The sequence below is a fragment of the Punica granatum genome, chromosome 3, assembly GCF_007655135.1.
Source record: "Punica granatum isolate Tunisia-2019 chromosome 3, ASM765513v2, whole genome shotgun sequence".
Taxonomy (NCBI): domain Eukaryota; kingdom Viridiplantae; phylum Streptophyta; class Magnoliopsida; order Myrtales; family Lythraceae; genus Punica; species Punica granatum.
In genome coordinates this window covers 39,302,652-39,321,536 of record NC_045129.1, presented here as the reverse complement: position 1 = coordinate 39,321,536, position 18,885 = coordinate 39,302,652, and the positions used below count along the sequence as shown (strand labels likewise).

The window sequence follows — 18,885 nt, the reverse complement described above, 5'->3', positions numbered from 1 at the left end:
TCCTCTTTCGTCAACAATCCCCCATATTCCCAGGGACTCCACAAGAACACTGTCCCAGATTTTCACTTTCTCCCTGTCGCTGTGTCAATGAAGAGAAGGAGCAGAGCAGAAGCAGAGCAGACTCATTTGCCCGTACATTCCGGACCGTTCGAATGAAGAAGCTCGGACTCCAACCATCCCGTATCGCCGTCGCGCTTGCCTTCGTCGTGGTTGCTCTTACGTCTCCTTCACTGCGCTGGGCGGTCCATGCCCTTGGCTCCGCTGCAACAGCCGCCGCTGTCTCCGGCACCGGCACTGTCTGCGGGATCGTGGCCGGTCAGAGAACCCAGGGGATCCAATGCTTCCACAGCAACCGGACTTTATGGGTCCGACCCAGCAACGCTTCATTCGAGTCCGTTGCTGGTGGCGATAACCTCTTCTGCGGGCTCCGGTCGGGCGGCTTCAGCCTCCTCTGCTGGGACACGCTCTCAGGGTTTCTACCCAGACGGCTCTATTACAGCAAAACTGTCCGGCTGACTGCTCTGACGGTCGGAGATGACCAGGTCTGTGCTGTGGAGGTCAACGCCGGCATCGCCAGGTGCTTTTCTAAATGGCCATAAGAAATGTCGCATTTTGACACAAGTTCTTATGGTTTATTAGATGTACTTAAGAAAATTTTTAATGATGGAAATAACACTAGGTGCTGGAGGGGGCAGAGGGGCAAGTCTCTGTTCCCAGCGCCGGAGGCCGGGTGGAAGTTCCGCACGCTTACATCCGGGAGCGGCTTCACCTGCGGGATTCTCGAGAGCAACAGCAGAGTCTTATGTTGGGGGAGGGACCCCATCGGAGCCCTAATCCAATCCCAGTTTGGGAATTCCTCAATGTGGAGCCTCGTCGCGGGAGAATCCCATGCTTGCGGAATTTCTGTTGCTGGAATCTTGATCTGTCAGGGAAACAACGATCATGGCCAACTGGACGTCCCCTTCAGCTCGGCATTTGAGTTTTCTGAACTAGCCTTGGGTGCCAAATTCAGCTGCGCAATGAGGCGGAGGAATGGCCTCGCGGTGTGCTGGGGAGGAGAGACCGGCCGCTTCGAGTATGATTACAATGTGGTGGAAGGATTGTCGTTTGAGGCAATATTCGCAGGATTGGACTTCGTGTGTGGGTTGGTCACCGGGAATCTAACAGTAACCTGCTGGGGCCCAGGCTGGTACAACCGGCTCGGTCTGCTAAACAATCTTCCCCTGGGGATGATAATCCCGGGGCCCTGCTTGCACGATCCATGTAGTAGATGTGGCCCCTTTCCGAATTCAAATGCATTATGCGGTGGTTCCGGGAACATTTGCCGGTCTTGTCAGGTTGGACTCCCATTTGCTGTGCCGCTCCCACCGGCATTTCCATCACCGTCAATTCCGTCATCGCCATCAAATGACTCGGAGACTGTCTCTTCAAAGAGAACCTTAAGCCGGCTCTCCATTGGATTCGTGATCGTAGGTTCTGTTGGAGTCTTAGCGGGCACCTGCACTATTGTCTATTGCTTCTGGTGCGGAGTTTGTGGGCTTTGTAGGAAGAAAAGTGACTGCTCCGAGCAAAACCCAAACCCGGAGGCTCATCTCGAATCTAGGGTCCATACCGGTTCCAATATCGGGATCTTGAGATTGGTTTCTGAGAGGAGCTACTGGAGCGGATCGTCTTCTTTGAAACATGTTGAGAGGACAGAGAATTTCCCGCTAGAGGAGCTTGCAATTGCCACGAACCGCTTCTCGCACGAAAACATGGTCGGAAGGGGCAGCTTCGGGATTGTGTACAAGGGGAAGCTTCCGGACGGTCGGGAAGTGGCCATAAAGAGGGGGGAAACTGGCGCGAGGATGAAGAAATTCCAGGAGAAAGAAACTGCTTTCGGTTCAGAACTGGCATTGCTAACACGGCTCCATCACAAGCATTTGGTCGGCTTGGTCGGATATTGCCAAGAAGACGATGAGAGGCTGTTGGTCTACGAGTACATGAGGAATGGAGCTCTCCATGATCACTTGCACGGCAAGGACAATGTTGAGAGGAGTAGTAGCGTTATGAATTCTTGGAAGATGAGGGTCAGAGTTGCCTTAGATGCGGCGAGGGGAATCGAATACCTCCACAGCTATGCGGTCCCACCGATAATTCATCGGGACATCAAGTCCTCGAACATTCTCCTAGACACGAACTGGACCGCCAGGGTTTCCGACTTTGGACTGTCCCTGATGGGTCCAGAGGCCGGTCAAGAGTACACATCAAGTAGAGCAGTGGGCACGGTTGGGTACATAGATCCGGAGTACTACGTGATGAACGTCCTGACCACAAAGAGCGACGTCTACGGGCTAGGAGTGGTGCTGCTAGAACTACTGACAGGAAGGAGAGCGGTTTTTAAGGAGGAAGACGGGATGGCCCCGATAGGGGTGGTGGAGTACGCAGTTCCGGCAGTACTGGCTGGGGAGCTGAGGACGGTGTTGGACCGAAGGGTCGGGCAGCTGCCCCCACGGGGGACGGAAGAGGCCAGGGCGGTGGAGCTCGTGGTCAATGTTGCCGTGAGGTGCGTGAATTTGGAGGGCAAGGATAGGCCTACCGTGGGTGAGGTTGTGGCTGAGCTGGAGAGGGCGCTCGCTTTCATTTGGGAGGATAACAGTCATGGAAGCTTATCAAATTCAACCTATTCCATTTCTTCCGAATGATTACTTTTTTTTCCCCCCCCCCCCCCCCCAATTTTGGTTATTTATTCACATTTACGAAACGGAAATTCATAAAATTCTTTCAATTTATTTTCGCAACTCTGACTATGTTTAGTCGATTCACGTAGAATTCACGAAAAAGCCTCCCTAGACACTCATTACTACAATATATCGTTCCATCGTCATGTTGTAGCTAATGGTCCAACTGAAAAAGACCGAGGCAATTGATTCTGGACGGGGATTCAAAGATTATGGGCAGGACGGGGAAATCAATGAGATAATTAAGAGCAGCAAAAAATATAATAGTACTTATTGATGATGATATGTAGATTTAAAAGCAATTGATCGATTTGTTTCGAGGGTACAGGACAGCCTGCCCCCACTTTATTCAAACATGGGGGATCTGTCCGAGGAATTGACTCTTCACATGGTGCCAACATGTTAATCATTATTATAGGAGTTCTTCTTTTCATAGTTTCTTAATCAAAGTGCATTAAAAATTGTTTCTTTCGCTTTTGGGGCATCTTTCCGAATAAAAAATCTTGGAAAATTTTCTGCTATGTTATGGCTAAAATTAAAATTACACTACTTAATAAAGGAAACTCGATCATCAATGATCAAGCGAATCCTTCACTTATATATCACTTCGAAACCTTGAAACTAAGATCCTTTTCGATTTAGGGAGATTCGTTTTGGAATGTATGAGACCGTGGCAAATTTTTTTTTTTTTTTGAGTCTTTAGCGGACCCTCAATGTTACTTCCTCTACACACACACACACACACATATATATATCATAATAAATATAATACATAAAATATATATAATAACAAATATAATGCATAAAATAAAATAAAGAAATAGATTTGAGAAGTGGGTGAGGTGTTGCTGGGCTCGTGAAAAGAAGAGAAGAGAAGAGTCCAAGGAATGCCGAGGCCCATGGTGGGTCCATCGGCAGACTTTATTCCGTTCCATTCCAGGCTGTTCCAAATGACTGCAGTCCAAACAAATTTGGTAAGCATATCATCATGAGGGACAATGTCACTCAACAGCATTCACAAAACCCATCCTTTTTTTTTTTTTTAACCACCACAAAACACATCACTCAAAAACGACCTTCCCTCATTCAACACCAATCCCGCGAATCTTCATATTCGTCGCGAGAATTTGGATAATTAATTGGTACGTATATGTCGACTATATCATTGATCTGTCTTCTCATACCTTTTGTATCCCTAGAGGCAGCAAACAGTAATGTATGATACAATACGAAAATAATCACGATGCATCATACTGTTGAATATACAGATATATTTCCACTCTTCAGGTGTCACTACGATCCCGTACACGAATTCGGAGAGAAAGTTGACAAATTAATACATAGGGAAATAACAGCAACAACAAAAGTGAATGAAAGCTGAAGGGAAGCAAAGACTACATTGCGAAGTAACAAAAGAGGAGCAGCCCAACTCGTGGAAAGAAAAGCTTATTAGTCGGGAAGAGGACAGGAAAACCAATAATGCTCGCATCATATGAATTCAAATCGCATGAGAAGCCTCGCGGAGCTGTATTTCTCGCCTTTGCGGTTGTGGAGCTGGACGGCTCGGATCCCTTGCTTTAATTCCCAGACAGGTAGAACAGTTTGGCCTGCAAAATCGTCCTTCTCCGACATGTCATACTCATGAACTTCGATTCTTAACAGAGCAAGCTCGGGAACTGTCAATGGAAATGTGAACTCCTCGTTCCAAACGGGATTCCAGTTATCTTCTTTCTTCTTCGTCTTTTTCATCACTGTATCCGCTCTGACTCCTGCTATGCCGACCTGAAACAACATTCGAGCGAGCTTTAATAGAATTAGACAAACCAGAAGTTCAGGGACTATCGCAGTCGGGATAGAATCTCATAATATATGGATGATCGTTACCCTGGCGTAAAAGTCTGGTGGAGAATACATGTCAAAGTCGGTTTGCTTAAAATCCAAATGCCACCCATCCCCCATATATACTTTCACCTGTCAAACGAAAGTGGATTTGTTCATAATAAAAAGAAGAGATTGAGAAGCCAAAATAGCAAAGTCTAGGTTGAGTATTTTTGGAAAAGAAGACCGAGAATTTTTAATTTACCCTCAGAGTCTTCTGCACATCTCGCTTTGCTTTGGGATCAAAAACCATATTATCATTCATCAAAATCTCAGGCTTCTTGACATAGCCACACCCACCGTTAGCTCTAAACATTCCGTGCATCAGCCAAAGATGTTTACCATAACCCTGCAATTGGTGAGATGCACGTAGTTCAGAAACATGATAAGCCTTCAGAAATGATCCGCTGAAACACACAATTTGGTGGGCAGAGAGAGAAGTGCACTGAACTGAACCTGCATATTAAATGCAACCATTTGAGCACCGTGCATCCAACCAATGAATGGCCTATAGTTAGAGGAGTTGAACCGTGTACCCTTGGGATATACTCTCAGGAAATTCTTCTGAGTGAATCTAGAACGATAGGTTTGAGTAAGAATCATGCGATAGCATGATACTAAGTACCAAAAGGAACGAGCCGAGAAAAACAGATTTTGCATGTGTCATGCATGGCTTTTCAAATAAAAGTACCTCACGATGTTCAGTGAATGAGATTCCGTAGCTTTCTCAAGTGCTTGCTCACTCAAGCTGAGACGTCTGATCTTATCGATCTCTACTTTCAGAGCCTCCTTCAATCCACCCTTTGGTTTTCCGGCATTGATAGCAATTAGACTTTTGTAAACAGGTCCTACTAATGGGCATGATTCAAGTTCACAGTCGTCACTTTCTTCATTGTCTTGATTATGTTCACTTGTTTCAAATTCACTCTGCAAGCAGTCAGCTTTAGTTAAAAAAAAAAGAAGCAACTATGCAAGTTCTTTTTTAAAAAAAAAAAAACCAACGACAACAACAGCATAGCACGCATCTATTAATGGTAAATTTCAGCGGACCTCGTCATCGGCCTGTTGCTGATCAGCTTTCACATCTGGTGCCTCCTTTTGCCACTCGTCTTCGTCAGAATCCTTATCCTTATGTAAGTTGTCACCTTCCTCTTGTGCGTTTTTAGCTTCAAGGTATTCCTTTGGTGGTTTGGTTGAGACGATTACCTTATACTTCATATCCTCAGGTGAAGGAAATTCCTTTAATTCAGACTTTGGGTAGTACAGCATGCCTCCAAATGTTTGAGTGAGCATCTGCAGACATTCAAGAAAAGTCAGTCCATGAAACGCAACCGTCGCCATGCAATTTAAGAAAGTCCACAGGAGATCGAATAGAATTGTTACCTTAGCTACTTTATCCTGAAGATCTGGAGTGAGATGGTCCTCGAGAGTTATAATGACTGGATATGGAGATGCAGAAAAGGCATGCTCTTTAATTGATCCGAGACATTTTATGAGCTCCACGGGAGTTGTGAGAGTTCTGCATTCATACGTAAAGATAATTAAATCAGAACAGCAGCAATGACGGTTGACACGATAACTCTGTTCAAGGATAAGAATAGTAAGACACTTCAATGTGAAGCAAACAAACAATATCTCAGTGCAAGCCAATACCTCCCATGAAGAACGTGCACGTTATCCTTGGTAGAGTTGGGCCATATATCAAGCTCGACTACTCTGACTCCTCTCTTCAGTGCCTTTATGATTGGCACATCGCTGCAATTACTGCTCAGCTGATTGCCCGTCAGGTATGAGTTATGGCCCGTAAATATGAAATAATGCGACAACGGAGCGTTCATATCTTGGTGAACCTGAGATGACATGAGACCTTTCACATACGTGTTCCGAAGCCAAAACCGGGACAATTACGGGCGGATTTAAGAACAAAGTACGTAGATTCAGAAAGCTGGCCGTTGCAATTCATGTTTCCACCAGGGAACATAGTATTAGATTTCAAATTTGGACCACAGCTGATTGCACCGCAAGATCAAACAGACAAACTTGGTGGCAGTTCGAGATTTTCCCCGAGAAATGAAACAGGCAATTCTTTCCGTATCAGCAAATCAGGACTTTCCTATTTATGCACCAGAAATGAAACAGGACATCACAGAGACAACTGCTGCCAGAAAAAAGGCCAAAAAATAGATCCGAATCCTCATTTTTCAGTCTCTCCTCAGTCCTCATCTCTCTTTTTTTTTTTTTTTGACCAAACAAAATGAACCCGTTGACAGCAATTGACATTTCAGTCTGACCGAACGGGATTGATCGAATTACAAGATCGAGTGCGTGCGGGGCGACAACGGAGGAGCTGAGTCAAACTCAGAAGAAGGTGGGAGGGGGCGTGTTACGTTACCTCGGATCCAACAGGGGGATTGAGGTCGGGGAAGAAGAGGTAGTGGTGGAAGTCATCGAGAGTGAGGGTGTGGCGAGTGAACTTGGTAATGTGGTGGCGGCGGTGCAGGATCTGCTCCATGATCCGGTGGGCGTCGGCGCCGCTCTCCCCCTGAACATCCACCAGGAAGCGCTGGAACTGCTCCGCGGTCATGTGGAAGCCGCCGTCGGCGTACTTCCTGAAGGCCTCCCTCACATCCTCCGGAGGCTCCGCCTCCGTTATCTTGAACTTCCTCGTGAAGCAGAGGCACAAACGGTAGCTACCCATTCCGTCCACTCCACTCCCACCAGAGCCCACTCCCGGAGATGAAGACGATAAGTCAAGATCGAGAAAGGCGGAGTGGATTCAGGCAACGCAATGGGCTGTAGAGCTTACCAGAGTGTGCAGGGGTGGACTTAATTATAAGGAGGGGGGTGTGGGGGAGAAGGGCCGTCGTTGATGGTTGAATTTATTTTAATGGTGGATTAGGTGTTCAAAGCTCTGGACTTTCTCAACTTTGTGCTGGCCTACTCCGGGATTGTTTATTGATCAATCCGGCGAAATTCTTTAATAAGGGGGGAAAAATAAACAAGAAGAAATGATTTTGCCAACCTTGATCGATCGGGGACATACACAGTACTCTCTCTCTCTCTCCTGTCTCTGTCTGTGTGTCTGTCTGGCTATTTAGGGGCGTTTGATTTCGAATTAAAATAACTTTAATTTTGATTTTAATTGTGAGAAAAGACAAATAAAATGATATTATAAATTTGATTTGAGAAATGTGTATTTTTATTGTTTAGTGGGCAAAATTAAAATCAAGATCACGATTCTAAAATTAATTTCAAGACCAAAAGGCAGACGGTCGTCGGAGGAGGGGAGCAGCTGCTACTGTTCAACGTACTGTTATCTCTTCCCTTCCCGCCTTTTGGATAGTGGGTATGATATGATGGCCTATTACTATTCCTCTCAACGTTATCGATATAAAGTGAACTGCCTTTTTTTGTTCACTTTTTTTTTTTTTTGGTAAACTAGATATTCATTATATAAAATTAAGTAGGATCTACGATCGGTCTTGAGAAAGAAACTCGCATTACATCCTCAAAAAGTAACGAGTTTAAAACAGATGGAACAGAATTGAAGATGTCTAGACTATCTTGATGATCCTCTTCTAGTCGGGCACGGCAGTCTACCGCACGATTTGCTTCTCGATATATATGGTGCGGGGTGATCTCTTTGAACAGCCTACACATGGTCCTGCATTCAGCAATGAGGCCTTTAAGAACCATATTGGGAGAATCAGCTCCCCATACCCATTCAATAATCACTTTGGGATCCATTTCAACAATCAGTCTCCTAATATTCAGGTTAGCTGCAAGCGAAAGGCCCTGTCTTGAGGCTTGAAGTTCAGCGTGGAAGAAAACGATACCGAAAACATAATGGAAGAGAAATAAACAATAACTTAAAATTTCATTCATTCATACATGTAGGATCAACATCTGGAATCTTATTGCGAATGCGTGATATCACTTTGTCACGATTAAACAATGGCAACCTGACAATCCCATTATGGTTTATCAAACAATACCTCGTTTGTAAAATTCCCGCAAGACTGTCAAGTAATCAACTTATTAAATAATTGCATGAAACTGCCCAAGTGTTCGGCCTCTAGCTCGTCCACACGAATGCGTCTTTGCCAAGGGATTGTTCCTCCTCGACTCGAACTAGTCTCCATGGGTTGCCCACACGATCGGACTACGTTCTCGAGTAAAGGTAGAACGAGCGGTGAACTCCACGTGCAACGGATGACCAGGGAATAAATAATTTCTTTCATTCGACAGTGAGCAATAGATGAACACGGGCGGTCCTTTTTCACCCATGCACCTCCCCGTCACAGATTCGGCCACCCATGTATGTATATCACACACATATCTAATATATATGTATTCAAATTTGCCAATTAGCCCTTAGGGTTATTTGGCAATTATAATTAATTCAGAATTAATTACAATTCATAAATAAGTCCCAAAAACTTAGGTAGTTTGTAAAACCACCGTAAATTATCTCATAACTCACATAGGTCCCAAAAGAGAAAAATCGTAATGCACTTACTTATATAAAGACTTTCTCTATATTTAGTAACTTTCCATTTAAGGACACTATTATATTGAATATAATAATTCGTTAAACAAGTCCACCTCAATGTTGGATTTTAATTCGGAATGTGCTAGCATCCCTGCAACTACATTGCAAATCTAATCCGATAATCGATTACTAATTAACTGCCTTAAGTAGAATCAATTAGTTCTTGGTTCAAACACATTCTATTGAGTGTGACTAACTAGGTTCATCACTACATGGCAATGAAACTATAATGTCAACCACTTTGACATTATCAATAACTCCTTTCCACAACCAAAAGCACAATTCCCATTGGTTTCCAAAGATCATGAGTGACGCTTAATAGCATATCATGATAATCTAATTAGTGACAAATGTGCGATCAAGACATTCTGATGAACCAATGACCATATATGCCATGCACTCGAGTCCATTCATTGTAGACCTCGATCTAGCTAGGGTCATAGTTAATACCAAACCCTATAGCTAATCATATGTAACATCTGTGCTTTTATTCATAGATCAGTATAACTTAAATTAGAAACTCTTTTTTATTTAAGTCCATTCACCTTGGCCAAGGATAAGAATAGAACTCAAACCCACGAGATCTTTTTCGGTTTACTTAGGTCAATTAATCCCATCTTAACTAGACACCTACCTCCATACACAACTAACTAGGACCCCATCTATCGGATACCTATACTTAGCACAAATATACAAGCAGAAACAAATCCTAATTACCCATGTATGATATAATCGTGCTCTCTCAACTCTAATGACTATATGCACCAATACAATCCAGATAATATTCATTTACAACTGTAAAGTACAACGTGAATATTATATGTGCGTCACAGTTCGACTCACTTATTGTTGGGAATTGGTGTATGCCCTAGAGGCAATCTATAATCAGTTCTGTAATATGATATCTATTTCATTATATTACGAGGCATATCTGTTATTGTGTAGATTGCGCTAAATATGATTTTACACAATAATGTCCTTGGAATAGTAGGTTCAATAGGCATCAAGTGTGACTTGATTGTGAGATCCTATAATTAATGAACATTATTCCTAAATGTCCATAGTCAAAGTATTATCGTTAATTAGGACAACGATAATACGGTTAGACTAGTGTGAGTGTTGATTGATGACCAAGTCTCATAGGTCATGGATATGGAGATATCAAATCACACCACATGTATACATTAAGAGTAATGTGTATTGGACTGATCCACCATGAGATTGCTACATGGGTTGTTACGTGACTGTCATTAGCATATCTCAAAGTGACTATAGTGTAATGGTCCTTTGACTTGAGGTCACCATAGATTCCTACATGTAATGTCATATACTTTGATACTGTCAAACGCCACTGTAACAGGATGGTTATAAAGACAGTTATTGGGTATACCACAGAGCATGGAGAGGAATGTGAGTGATCAAGATAGGATTTGTCCCTCCTACGAAACGGGAGCGATATCTCACGGCCACTTGGTGGTTAAGTCTAAAAGTGTATGCATACCCAAATGAGTCGATATAACGATATCGAGCTCATTTGTTCTGATAGACTTAACCGGTAAACCAAGAAAAAGAGATATTGAGCCATACAAGGATGTCATCGACCATGCCTTGGGCTCAATAGAGATATAGAGGACAAAGGGATTATATTACACGGTAACGTAGGTCACGAGGTTCGTCGAGAAATTGACTTTCCGATTACTTGAGTAACATTGATGCATTGCTAGATGCCGCTCACTGTTTGTAATATTGAAATAGAGATTTCGATATTACTATCAACGTAATTGGGAACCTACAGGGTCACACACGACGACTAAATTGATGAGATATTTTGAAACAAACAAAATCGTCTAATAGAGATTAGATGATTTATGGTGCGATCAATTAATCGGATATTTAATGAGATTAAATTTGTCGATTAATTAGACTCGATTTATTAGATTAAATGGACACAATTGATGCACGATCCATGTGATGACACATGGCAATTTCAAACTCTTAATTCTTTGTCCCACATCGGTGGGTTACAAATTTTCTTCCCCCCTCAGCTGCTTATAAAAAGGGGCAGTGAGGTTGTATGGATAAATGTGTGTGTGAATGTATATATATAATGTTTGTATATGCATATACTTTTTATATATAAAAAGCAACACATATTTATATGTGCTGATATATGTGTGCGTGCATATATATGCATATAAAGTATATATATAATTTGGGTTGAATTGTTCAACTCAAATTAGGTCCATTAGTCTTAAAAATTTCGGGTGTTGCATCGGTGTTTCTTTCGAGTGTTGGTCGCTAGCACCGCCGATCTCGAAGACTCGTCGACAAAGTCGGTGTGGACACCGGTAGAGGCGTCACGCGTGGGACGCTTGGTCGACAATTTTAAATATTCCAGGTACGCTTTTATTTACTCTTATTCTTCTAGTAGGTCTTGGAATTAGTTTCACGGGTAGGAAATTTTGAATTTCTGTTCCTTTTACGCTTCCGTAGATCCTGTGAAACTAGCAATTGGTATCAGAGACTAGCTAGTTAGAATCTGAGTAGATAATAGCATAAAATATGATTTTATGCTTGGTACTGGTATGATTATGTTTGATATTTGCGGTGCATGACTGTTAGACATGGACTATGTCCTAGTTGTGTTAGTATAATAGTTATACGTGTGGACTATTATGTAATAGTTACATAATAGTGTATAGTGAGATCGATTAAATGTTAATCAAATCCCTCAAAATATTAAGTCCATATCCTTCCACCGTGTAACGCTCGTCAAGACCAAGATCGATGAGTGTGTAGACCTTGCCTTCGCAGGATGCCCTTATCTATCCTAGTAAGACGTTGTGTTTACCAGTGGGTCGGACTTAACTGAGCAAGCCTAATAGGATTAGGAGTTCAGAGGCATGTAGTTGGGTATCGATCTATAAGATAGATTTGAATAAGGAGTTATTCACTCAACTAATCAAGAGTTGCATGTGATGCAATTGGGAAAGTGAGTTCCCTACCTAAATAGCCAGTTCTGGGTGAATCAGCCCTCGCTGACTCAGAGCTTGGTGAGATATGGATCTTGAGCTACTATGAGAATGATATTATCTGAATCAATGTTGAGGGTCATTGATTTGATATAAATAGTGGGAGCAATATTTATAAAGTCCTCATTAAATATTGTTGTGTCATAATACTTATTTTGTATATTTCTATGGTAGTTACCATGGCAGGGAGCACTTCTAGTACTTTCTGTTTGCGATCCGTCCTTGATAAGGACAAACTGTCAGGGAATAATTTCCTTGGTTGGTATCGAAACTTGAGAATTGTTCTCACCCAAGAAAAGAAGCTATATGTCTTAGAGCAACCTCTTCTTGCGCCACCGCCTGACGATGCCCCCCAAGCTGAGAAAGATGCTTATAGTAAGCATCATGATGATGCCGTAAACGTCGGATGTCTCATGTTAGTCACCATGGACTCGGAGCTTCAGAAGCAACACGAGAACATGAAGGCGTACGATATGATCGTGCATCTCAGGCAGCTCTATCAAGAGCAGGCCCGACATGAGAGATTCGAGATCTCTAAAGCACTTTTTCAGGCAAGGTTGATTGAGGGTAGCCCGGTGGGTCTTCATGTACTCAAGATGATTGGGTACGTTGAGACTCTGGGAAGACTGGGATTTCCTCTTGGTCAAGAGTTGGCCACAGATTTAGTCCTACAGTCGCTGCCCAGCAGTTATAGTCAGTTCATTATGAGCTATAATATGAATGACTACAATAAACCATTGCCTGAACTGCTTAGCATGTTGAGAACAGCTGAGCATGATATCAGCAAGGGGACGTCCGTTCTAATGGTCCAAGGGACCAAAAGAAAGGGCAAGAGCAAGAGTAAAGGCAAGAAGGCTAAAGGTGCATCCAATTTTGACTTGGGTGCGTTGAAGCCTAAAGCCAAGGTGGCGAAGAATGATTACTGCTTCCATTGTGGCAACACTGGACATTGGAAGCGGAATTGTAAGATATACCTGGAAGAGTTGAAGAAGAAGAAGGGAAGTGAGACTTCCACTTCAGGTATCCATGTTATAGAGATTAATGTATCTACTACTTCTACATCTTGGGTATTAGATACCGGATGTGGTGCTCATATTTGTGGAAATATGCAGGACCTAAAGGACAGTAGATCGTTGACAAAGGGCGAGGTGGACCTACGAGTTGGAAATGGAGCAAGAGTTGCTACATTAACTGTAGGGACTTATCACCTAGTTTTGCCTACTGGGCTTGTATTAGATCTTAACGACTGTTATTATGTACCTGCTATTAGTAGAAACATAATATCTGTTTCTTGTTTGGACAAGAAGGGATTTTGTTTCACTATAAAGAACAAGTGTTGTTCTATGTACATGAATGATGTATATTATGGCAGTGCACATTTAAGTAATGGTCTGTATGTTCTTGATCTAGATACGCCTATTTATAATGTGGAAACCAAACGGCTCAAATCTAATGATTCGAACCCGACTTACCTCTGGCATTGTCGTTTAGGCCATATTAGCGAGAATCGCATCTCTAGACTCCATAAGGATGGATTACTGGACTCGTTTGATTTAGAATCGATCGAGGCATGCGAACCTTGCTTAATGGGGAAAATGACTAAGGCCCCTTTTACCGGAAAAGGTGAGCGAGCTAGTGATCTTTTGGCTCTCATACATACCGATGTATGTGGACCAGTGAACAAGCTTGCTAGAGGTGGGTATCTCTACTTTATTACATTTACTGATGATTTCAGTAGATTTGGATATGTGTTTTTGATGAAACACAAATCTGAATCCTTTGAAAAGTTCAAAGAATTTAAGAATGAAGTGGAGAATCAGTTGGGTAAGAGCATTAAAGTTCTTCGATCAGATCGAGGAGGTGAATATTTGAGCTATCAGTTCGCTGACTATCTTAAACAGTGTGGGATTTTATCTCAACTGACTCCACCTGGAACACCACAATGGAATGGTGTAGCTGAGAGGAGGAATCGAACTTTATTAGATATGGTTCGATCTTTGATGAGTCATGCAAACTTACCTGACTCCTTCTGGGGATATGCTCTACAGACAGCTGCTCTCATATTAAACAATGCTCCGTCGAAATCAGTTGAAAGGACACCATATGAGATGTGGTATGGGAAACGTCCCAAGATGTCTTTTCTAAAGATATGGGGTTGCGAAGCTTATGTGAAGAGATTGTCTTCGGATAAGCTTGGCCCTAAATCGGACAAATGTTACTTCGTGGGGTATCCTAAGGAAACTCGAGGATACTATTTCTATAATCCCATCGAGGGCAAAGTGTTTGTCGCTCGAACTGCGGTATTCCTTGAGAAAGAGTTTCTCTTCAAAGGAACTAGTGGGAGGAAATTAGAACTTGGGGAAGTTCTACCACAAAATGACATTGACCAATCGACGGGCGATGTTGCAGAACAAGTACCACAAGTTGTTGTGGCACAATCTTCTACACAGGTGACACAGGAGCCTCGTAGGTCTAGTAGGATACGTCATGAGCCCGAGAGATATGGATTTCTCGTGACTCAAGACAATGACGTATTGCTCATAGATAATGATGAGCCTACAACCTATGCGGAAGCCGTAATAGGCCCAGACTCTGAGAAATGGCTGGAGGCCATGAGATCTGAGATGGAGTCCATGTACACTAACCAAGTATGGACTTTGGTTGATCCACCTGAAGGGGCAAAACCCATTGGGTGTAAGTGGGTCTTCAAGAAGAAGACTGACATGGACGGTAATGTGATTACCTTTAAGGGCCGACTTGTGGCAAAAGGTTTCAGACAAGTTCATGGTGTTGACTATGACGAAACCTTTTCCCCGGTAGCTATGCTTAAATCCATCAGGATCTTGCTTGCAATTGCAGCTTATTATGATTATGAGATCTGGCAAATGGATGTCAAAACTGCTTTCCTGAACGGGAAGCTCCTCGAGGATGTGTTTATGACACAACCTGAGGGTTTTGTCGATCCACATTGTACCGGAAAGGTTTGTAAGCTACAACGGTCTATTTATGGACTGAAGCAAGCTTCTAGGAGCTGGAATCTTCGTTTTGATGATGCAATCAAAGAGTTTGGTTTCATTAAGAATGAAGATGAACCCTGTGTTTACAAGAAGGTTAGTGGGAGCATAGTAATCTTCCTGGTGTTATATGTAGATGACATACTTCTGATCGGGAATGACATTCCTTCCTTACAGTCTGTGAAGACTTGGTTGGGAAGGTGTTTCTCTATGAAGGACTTAGGCGAAGCTACCTACGTGCTAGGTATCAGGATCTATAGAGATAGATCCAGGAGACTGCTTGGCTTAAGTCAGAGTGCATACATAGATAAAGTGCTTCGGCGATTTAGCATGCAGGATTCTAAGAAAGGGTCGCTGCCTATGTTACATGGCATAAGCCTTTCGAAGGCTCAGTGTCCTTCTACTCGAGAGGAGAGGGACCGCATGAATAGGATTCCATATGCGTCAGCTATTGGATCCATCATGTATGCTATGTTATGCACTCGATCAGATGTCTCGTATGCTTTGAGTATGACGAGTCGATACCAATCAGATCCAGGTGAAAGACACTGGATTGCAGTAAAGAACATCCTTAAGTACTTACGAAGGACTAAGGAGATGTTTTTGGTATATGGAAGCGAAGAAGAGCTCGTTGTAAGAGGTTACACCGATGCTAGCTTCCAGACCGATAAGGACGACAGTAGATCGCAGTCAGGGTATGTGTTTTGCCTGAATGGAGGTGCTGTGAGTTGGAAGAGTTCCAAACAGGAGACAGTAGCCGATTCTACCACAGAGGCCGAGTATATTGCTGCCTCTAACGCTGCAAAAGAGGCCGTTTGGATCAAGAAGTTCGTGACAGAACTTGTTGTGGTTCCTAGCATCGCAGACCCAGTGGATCTCTATTGTGACAACAATGGAGCCATTGCGCAAGTTAAGGAACCCAGGTCTCACCAGCGATCCAAACATATACTCAGACGCTTCCATCTCATTCGCGAGATCATCGACAGAGGAGATGTGAAGATATGCAGAATACCAACAGATGAGAATCTCGCAGATCCACTTACGAAGCCTCTTGTGCAGCGCAAGCACGAGGCTCACACTAGATCTATTGGCATTAGACAGATGCCAGATTGGCTCTAGTGCAAGTGGGAGATTGTTGGGAATTGGTGTATGCCCTAGAGGCAATCTATAATCAGTTCTGTAATATGATATCTATTTCATTATATTACGAGGCATATCTGTTATTGTGTAGATTGCGCTAAATATGATTTTACACAATAATGTCCTTGGAATAGTAGGTTCAATAGGCATCAAGTGTGACTTGATTGTGAGATCCTATAATTAATGAACATTATTCCTAAATGTCCATAGTCAAAGTATTATCGTTAATTAGGACAACGATAATACGGTTAGACTAGTGTGAGTGTTGATTGATGACCAAGTCTCATAGGTCATGGATATGGAGATATCAAATCACACCACATGTATACATTAAGAGTAATGTGTATTGGACTGATCCACCATGAGATTGCTACATGGGTTGTTACGTGACTGTCATTAGCATATCTCAAAGTGACTATAGTGTAATGGTCCTTTGACTTGAGGTCACCATAGATTCCTACATGTAATGTCATATACTTTGATACTGTCAAACGCCACTGTAACAGGATGGTTATAAAGACAGTTATTGGGTATACCACAGAGCATGGAGAGGAATGTGAGTGATCAAGATAGGATTTGTCCCTCCTACGAAACGGGAGCGATATCTCACGGCCACTTGGTGGTTAAGTCTAAAAGTGTATGCATACCCAAATGAGTCGATATAACGATATCGAGCTCATTTGTTCTGATAGACTTAACCGGTAAACCAAGAAAAAGAGATATTGAGCCATACAAGGATGTCATCGACCATGCCTTGGGCTCAATAGAGATATAGAGGACAAAGGGATTATATTACACGGTAACGTAGGTCACGAGGTTCGTCGAGAAATTGACTTTCCGATTACTTGAGTAACATTGATGCATTGCTAGATGCCGCTCACTGTTTGTAATATTGAAATAGAGATTTCGATATTACTATCAACGTAATTGGGAACCTACAGGGTCACACACGACGACTAAATTGATGAGATATTTTGAAACAAACAAAATCGTCTAATAGAGATTAGATGATTTATGGTGCGATCAATTAATCGGATATTTAATGAGATTAAATTTGTCGATTAATTAGACTCGATTTATTAGATTAAATGGACACAATTGATGCACGATCCATGTGATGACACATGGCAATTTCAAACTCTTAATTCTTTGTCCCACATCGGTGGGTTACAAATTTTATTCCCCCCTCAGCTGCTTATAAAAAGGGGCAGTGAGGTTGTATGGATAAATGTGTGTGTGAATGTATATATATAATGTTTGTATATGCATATACTTTTTATATATAAAAAGCAACACATATTTATATGTGCTGATATATGTGTGCGTGCATATATATGCATATAAAGTATATATATAATTTGGGTTGAATTGTTCAACTCAAATTAGGTCCATTAGTCTTAAAAATTTCGGGTGTTGCATCGGTGTTTCTTTCGAGTGTTGGTCGCTAGCACCGCCGATCTCGAAGACTCGTCGACAAAGTCGGTGTGGACACCGGTAGAGGCGTCACGCGTGGGACGCTTGGTCGACAATTTTAAATATTCCAGGTACGCTTTTATTTACTCTTATTCTTCTAGTAGGTCTTGGAATTAGTTTCACGGGTAGGAAATTTTGAATTTCTGTTCCTTTTACGCTTCCGTAGATCCTGTGAAACTAGCACTTATCTCTATAAGTATTTAGATGTCTATATCGATATCAGATATCGAATATTATGAGACTCGCTGCTCCATCTTCATTAATATCTCTATACTAATCGTGGATATAGACATCTGTGATGGTTTATCCGAAATGATAGTGCCTAGCTAAGATTCTTACGACCGCGAACGGTTTAAAGAAACCTGTACCGGAATATTTCATCACTTATATTCTTAACTATTTGAGAATGAAGTATCTTCCAAGTATCTTATGGACTTACGCTATCAAACATAAACGATTTATAAATAACATAATAAATATCATTACCACAAATATGAATTATCAAAATACATATATCAGCCCTATGACATATAACTAATACAGGGACAATACTGCGATGTTCCCTAATTTCATGTTTTAGCTTGAAATCAATCTGCCTAGGTGATCTCTTATCAAGCCCCCTGCACCAACTGGCCTTGGATTTCCCTTCGAAGAGCCATCCGTGTTAAGCTTAAAAAAGCCTTCGGGAGGGGCTTCCCCGTTAACATGCAATTCAGTTTGTCGGCATTGGACAAAGGGCTTCCTTGAAGCGCTAACGCTAACATGCAATTCAATGCACTACTTTTTTCAAATTTCACCATTTGTCATAATATTTTTAGGGCTACTTTCTCTCTCTGTCTCTCTCTCTCTCTTTTCCTATTCAGAAACTTCGTTTTCTATAAGTTTCATTGCCATATGCGAGTCCGAGCACGTCCGGTCTCCGTCAGGCACGTCTGGCATCTCTCCAACCTCCTTCTCCCCCACCATTGTGCTCCTCCCTCTCGTCTTCTGCCACGAGCAAAGACCGCCTTCCCCGACAGGTCGATAGCTGCCACCAGGGGCGGAGCTAGAAATAATATTGGGGGGGGGGAATTAAA

General features: G+C 42.5%; 2 protein-coding genes across 2 annotated transcripts; one reads left to right on the top strand and one right to left on the bottom strand.

Annotated features, from left to right (window-relative positions):
• Window positions 1-53: 53 nt before the first annotated feature.
• LOC116198682 (putative serine/threonine-protein kinase-like protein CCR3) lies at window positions 54-2,990 on the top strand. The gene is made up of 2 exons (XM_031528904.1): window positions 54-577; window positions 680-2,990. The coding sequence occupies exons 1-2, from the start codon at window positions 153-155 to the stop codon at window positions 2,682-2,684; spliced, it is 2,430 nt and encodes an 809-aa protein (XP_031384764.1). The 5' UTR covers window positions 54-152; the 3' UTR covers window positions 2,685-2,990.
• A 981-nt stretch (window positions 2,991-3,971) lies between these two features.
• On the bottom strand, window positions 3,972-7,556 carry LOC116201787 (phosphoinositide phospholipase C 4-like). Its single transcript, XM_031533192.1, has 9 exons — window positions 6,991-7,556; window positions 6,252-6,448; window positions 5,982-6,117; window positions 5,649-5,891; window positions 5,290-5,525; window positions 5,055-5,172; window positions 4,804-4,947; window positions 4,605-4,691; window positions 3,972-4,502 (listed from the first exon to the last, which is right to left on the bottom strand). Exons 1-9 carry the CDS (start codon window positions 7,294-7,296, stop codon window positions 4,209-4,211), a joined length of 1,761 nt encoding a protein of 586 aa, XP_031389052.1. The 5' UTR covers window positions 7,297-7,556; the 3' UTR covers window positions 3,972-4,208.
• Between the last annotated feature and the right edge of the window lie 11,329 nt (window positions 7,557-18,885).

Coding starts and splice junctions, on each gene's coding strand:
- LOC116198682 (XM_031528904.1), top strand. CDS start 153: ATGAAGAAGCTCGGACTCCAACCATCCCGTATCGCCGTCGCGCTTGCC. Junction 578..679: donor GTCAACGCCGGCATCGCCAG/GTGCTTTTCTAA, acceptor AAATAACACTAG/GTGCTGGAGGGGGCAGAGGG.
- LOC116201787 (XM_031533192.1), bottom strand. CDS start 7,296: ATGGGTAGCTACCGTTTGTGCCTCTGCTTCACGAGGAAGTTCAAGATA. Junction 6,118..6,251: donor GTGCACGTTCTTCATGGGAG/GTATTGGCTTGC, acceptor GTATGAATGCAG/AACTCTCACAACTCCCGTGG. Junction 4,503..4,604: donor CACCAGACTTTTACGCCAGG/GTAACGATCATC, acceptor ATGTTGTTTCAG/GTCGGCATAGCAGGAGTCAG.